The sequence below is a fragment of the Dysidea avara genome, chromosome 7, assembly GCF_963678975.1.
Source record: "Dysidea avara chromosome 7, odDysAvar1.4, whole genome shotgun sequence".
Lineage (NCBI taxonomy): Eukaryota > Metazoa > Porifera > Demospongiae > Dictyoceratida > Dysideidae > Dysidea > Dysidea avara.
Window position 1 is genome coordinate 26,352,203 of NC_089278.1, and position 6,004 is coordinate 26,358,206.

The 6,004-nt window shown below is 37.8% G+C and overlaps 1 protein-coding gene across 1 annotated transcript; it reads left to right on the forward strand.

The window, feature by feature from the left end:
- Window positions 1-8: 8 nt before the first annotated feature.
- On the forward strand, window positions 9-2,885 carry LOC136261245 (uncharacterized). The gene is made up of 2 exons (XM_066055215.1): window positions 9-862; window positions 1,099-2,885. Exons 1-2 carry the CDS (start codon window positions 89-91, stop codon window positions 2,671-2,673), a joined length of 2,349 nt encoding a protein of 782 aa, XP_065911287.1. The 5' UTR covers window positions 9-88; the 3' UTR covers window positions 2,674-2,885.
- The last annotated feature ends 3,119 nt before the right edge of the window (window positions 2,886-6,004 follow it).

A 6,004-nucleotide genomic window follows, 5' to 3' on the forward strand; every position in this document is an offset into this window, starting at 1 on the left:
TGAGTAAACTTTCTTTTCTCTTTCACAGAAAAACTCGCGTATAGGACGCGACTCTTCGTCATCGCTATCGTGTGCACTGTATTGCAGTATGACGTACGTTTCGAGGTGCCCATACCAGACCGTGATCCGTAAATGCAGCAAAGATCTAAAGGAACTATTAAATCTCAACTGCTTGATGGATTCGTTGTGGTCAAAAGGTTTGCTGACTGATCAGGAGCAACAGGAGCTAACGAGCGAGATTGGAGTGCCAAGTAAACAGAATTCTTTCTTTATTCACAAGGCATTACCTTTCAAGGGAGACCAGGCGTTTCAGAGGTTTCTTCGCATACTGGAGAAAGACAGACAGCATAGTGGACATAAAGAATTGTTCCATAAACTCAGTAACTGTTATGCTGGTAAGGAGAATGTACAGCCAAGTGACAGCGAGTCTGAGAGCTGCATTCCACCGAAACAAAGCCCACCGGAAGTTGAGCAAATTATCAGGGAAACGATTAAGAATGAGCTGTCTTGTGCATTTGCGTCTTTCATGGAAACTATGCTTCTTTCTGTGGATAAAAAGCTCAAAGAATCACAGCAGGAGATGGAAGCTAGGCTGTCCGATAAGCTTCAGAAACAAGAGCAAGAGCACTTGGACAGATACAAACAACTGGAAAACATGATCAAGAACACAAGCCAGACTAAAAGCAGATCGGTATCAGTTTCCAGCACGGTCACAAGCAATCGAAGTTCCATAATTAGCAGTAACTATTATGGAGATTGTGAAGAAAGTGACACCATCTCGAGCATATCTGGTGAAGACTCAAAGAGAAGCTCGGTGTACTCAAATTATCCAGAAGAAATTGGGCCAAGCTTTACTGAGCAGGTTTGTATTGAAATGCAATACACCATACATGCATGGCTCAGGGGCAAAGTTGGTATAGCAACAAGACAAAGAAAAAATAAAAATATATAAGTGGTGTTTTGTTAGCATGCCACATAATTTGCATTCTTGGGGAATTTATTGAGCTGAGTATGCTGTAATATGATATTATAGTGGTGTAGTTTTGGTTTTCACTGTGGCATATGTTTTTATTGTGTTTCCCCTTTCCCATTATGCAGCTCTCATCTGAGGACATCATCACTCGTCCACGCACTCGATCACTTACCAACAACACCACTTCTCAGAAGAGAGGACAAACTTCCACCCTACGACTACACAACTCTTTTAACATTCAAAACCATCACAAGGAACATTTGAAGCTTCCAATAGCACCTCGTCATCACCGACCATCGAGTTCTAGAGAGAGCAGCCCGTCAAGGAAAAGAGGTCCTTCACCACTTGCTCGAGAAGCAATGACAAATATCTCCCCAAAGATTAGCCGTGAAGAAACATCTGCTGTGTCAATTGTTGAAATTATGTCCAAGGAATCCAGTGACTCTTGTAATACAAACACCTCCATACATGGCCACAAAGGAAATGATGCTGCAACACATAATAACTCAATAGCAATATGTGAAGATGCTTCTTCTAGTACCGACAGTAATAGCAGTGTTTCATCTTTGTGTAGTAACAATGACACTAGTCTTCCATCTGGCGTGAGTATTTCATTACCAAGCTGTGTCAAGCAAGAAGACATTGCCTGTGCATCTTCCAGCATGCATTTCCCCACCACCTGTGACTTTACAATTGGGGATCCTTCAAAGCAGCAAGTTTATTGTCAAGAAAATGATGGAGTTGTCTACTTCATATCATGGACTAGCAAACCTGTGAAGTGTAATAGAATTTCAAAGCTTGATGCCCACCATGATACAGTGGTAATCTACAACCCTGCTACGGCAGAATTTAGTCCAGAGCAGTGTATTTGTCGCAGGGCTAACATGACTTATGCATATGGCATTTTGAACTTTAAAAACAAGATTGTGCTAGTTGCTGGTGACAACCCTAAATTTCTGGATGGCTCTGTGTACTTATATTCTCTGGTGAAATGCAAGAAATACCAAAAAGCTTTTAGCTACAAATGGAGTGAAATGGCCAAGTCAGTACGTTCTTTATCTCCAGTTGTTGCTAGTCCCATGAATTCAGTTTGCTTGACTGATCAGAATTGCATCTTGATATGTCAGCTAACAGCTGGCAATTCCAAGCGCAAGTCAATATCTGTCAGCATTTACAATGAAACTTGCGATACAGAAGATACCAAGTGGAAAGCCATATCCCTTCCTCTACCTGTGGCTTCTTGTCAAGACAGCAGCCACCTCTCTTCAGGGACTGTGCACCAGGGAACATTATGCCTGTCTATGAAAACAGTTCAGGGGTTCATGATGATACAAGCAAACATTTTAAGTCTAAGAAACTCAGATAATTCAGCAGTACAAGCAACTCGCACAATCTCCTTTTTCAATATCATGGACAGTTCCATACTGACACAATATTTATTGTTTGACTGTTTTGGTAAACTGTTTGCTACCAGTATGAGTGAAAACAGTGGGACCTGTTCCATTGGTTCTGTGGTAGCTGCTGCTGATTGCTCCGTATCTACCTACCCAGTCATAAAGCAGTTAATTTCAGATTGTGATATCCTTCAACTCCATTCTGTCATTCCTGTTCCAACATCTAACACAGTTATTTTTGTATACTACAATCCACAACTCCAACGCTATATAATGAACAGAGTCAGTATCAGTGTATTACAATGATACTGACTCAGTGACGTATTTTACATTACAGTGACGTATTTTACATTTCATTGAGACAATCAGACATTCTACTCTGTATTTTCTTATAATTTTTTGTGTGTGTGTACTTGTATAATCCCATATTGTTGTACATTTACCCAATGTGTGCAATGACATTCACTTCAAAATAATATATTATTTTTATGGCACATAATAATTTTGTGACCAAATTTTGGAAAATCACCCTTATGGGTGCATTTGACACATTAAATATTTAGTTCTGAAGCACAGCATTATAAGTTAAATTCCTACCTAAGTAAGGGTAGAATAAACCATAGATACTCTGAATTACGAGAAAATTTTTAGAAATATTTGAAAAGTGCTTTCTACTATTAACAGCACCATGCTAAACTCAAAAATTCTAATTGTTTCAGGCGTGACCATAAGGGTGATTTTACTGCTGGTTCGTTGGGAATGGAAAATGATGTCTGGAGACCGCGGATGTCTCTCCAGTCTCAAACACTCAATATACATACATAATTATAGCTATGAAGGTTGATCTTATGTAACATGTAATGCGTGCAACTATAATGTGTATTAAGCTAGGTATTAACTCTCTCTTGTGGCAAGGGCCACATATATTATGGGCAAGAGAAGATGTACTGGACCACCACAACCTAGTGCTGCTACACTGTGAAGTTGGTTATATATACCCTAACATTTAATTAAATGAATACTATCTACCATTGGTATAGTTTTGCTAGGCAGCAATAATTAAAGCCCTGTGTTGCATAATGGATTGGAGATGTAACACTCAGTTATAGACAGCTACCTGTACATGTGATCTTTACAGCTGCACTACATAGAGTAGGAAGCCAGCTATACATGTAATTTTCTCTATTGGTTGCACCACTGCAGCCTTAAGACAGCACCCAACTGAAATGCCAATTACAACAAAGCTCTATGTACAGAGTACTATACAGACCAAGTTTAATTTCCCCAAGTGAGAGATGGTACAATAACGGGACACATACTGTTATGGTTACATGTGTGTGCACTATTGTACAACTACATACATGAAGAACTTATTATATCTGCGGATTTAATAAACAACCATAATACATTTTCCATGCTGCTGTATTGAAAGGAGCTTTTTATGCTCAAGAACAGCTACGTGGCTACTAATTAAGCTGTAGCTATATTTATCTGGGATTTTACTGTGTTGTCATATCAAGGCCTAAGGCCTTCTAGGCTTATTAGTATTGGTATACATGCATAAATTTTATACCAACAATATCCACATTTATAGCACCTATACAACTCCATCCTTTGCTGGCTAAATGTTTGACAATCAATCAACCAACAAACAATAATGGAAACCAAATATTACCACAATACAATCAGCTTTCTCTTGCATGGCCACATGATTACAATGTAGTTATACATATACACACTGAAGTTGACCAAATCATAATCATGTATAGTACATATAGCAAAGAGTTTACTGTCACTAACATGTGCTGTGTGTAAGTGGATGCAGAAGTGTGTGACATAACTTCAATCATTGCCAAGTGTGTAACCATGACTTTACCCCTAGTGATATCTCTGTAATTGTATTCAAACTAGCACACAGGTGGCATCACTAGATATTTAAAGGAATGATTACATTTATGACCTGCAAATTGTGTTGGTGTACAACTTACAGTCTAGTGAGTTGGAGTTTCAAGAAGAATGTGACTCCAACACAAATTCATGGCATAGCAATAAACATCCTTCATGAATATAATATACAAGAATAGCTGGTAATGGTACTTGACAAACAGACACCGAAGCTTTTGTTTAATGTTCAAAACACAACACATACACTGTGTACAGTATCTGCACACAGTGTGCGTGTGTGTGATATATTTTCAGTAGTACGTATGTAGCTATGTCATATGAAGTATGGGATTTTATGTATAATATATTCATGAACACAAGAAAAATCAACAAGACTGTAAGAATAAATTTTTGGCAATATCAACTCATTTCATACTTTTGTAAGAAGACTGTACAGGATCTGATAGACAGAAATGCACAATCTTTGAAAAGTGCAATGATGCAGGCCCATATGTAGTCAAGTAGAGGAATATAATGTCACCAAGATATTGACATCATATGAATAATAGTACCAGGCAGTGGATATTCACAACATTGTAGTTAGTTATGTATGTGGATGATGTGTGGTCAGCAGTTTTCAGTACACTGCACACACACCAGCTTTCTGTCATGCCTGCCACCATATTTTAAGAATGCTATACACAGTAAACAACTCTTTAATCTAATAACTCTTACAAATAACGTAAACTACTGCTACAACAGAAACATTTTAGACAGTGAGGGGAATTTGGTGGAAGCATTTACAAGTTCCCGACTTCATGAGCTATTTTATTATGGTGAAATCATAGGGAATAGTCCAATTAGTGATGCTTCACATGTTTAGAGATTAGTGATTTAGTGCAAATTTGCTGAATTGTTTTTCTGCAATGTGCTATATAACTTTGACAAATTTGCTACAAATTCACCAAATTTGACCCGGCCAATTACTCGTAGCACCTCAGATTAGCATCTTTATAGCTAAATATTGACCTTGAATTCACCAAATGCAAGCTTGTTATTCCTAAAGTTTAGCCCAGCCAAAGTTTCCCTCTATACGACATACAACACATGTAAAACATAGAGCAATTTACAACATCATGATAATAGTGTAGAAACTGATCATGACCATCACAATCATGATGTTCAGTTCATATATTCTATCACACATGCAGCCATTGCTTTACACGTGGTAGATAAGTGATAACCTTAGTATGATTATCCCACAATTCTAACTGGTGATCTCACTAAGGATGTTCCAGTATACCTCCCTAATACCCACACACGCACACATGCACTGATAAACAGAATGTAAACACTCTCTGTATGCCCAAACACACAGGAGTGTTAGTAGTTACTGTAAACAACTCAACTATTATGTATTTCACACACTTCAGAATGGATTTACAGGTGATTACTTACTGATGGAAACTTAAACTGCCTGATTATTAACAATCCCTAAAATCACAATTTATACAATATAAGTTTAACCTTCTTAACCATGCGGTGTCCTGAAGCTATATATACATACTTGGTATTTAACTACTACTGTGAAAATTTCCATGTTGGTAACATGTTAGTGTCATTCAATTATCATGCTCACAACGTATAGTGGATATTGGTGTTTCTTATTATATCCTAATACAACACCAGTGTCATTCATTGGTGTGATTTCAGTCTCATACCAACTGTATACTATTGTTATTATTGTACCTTC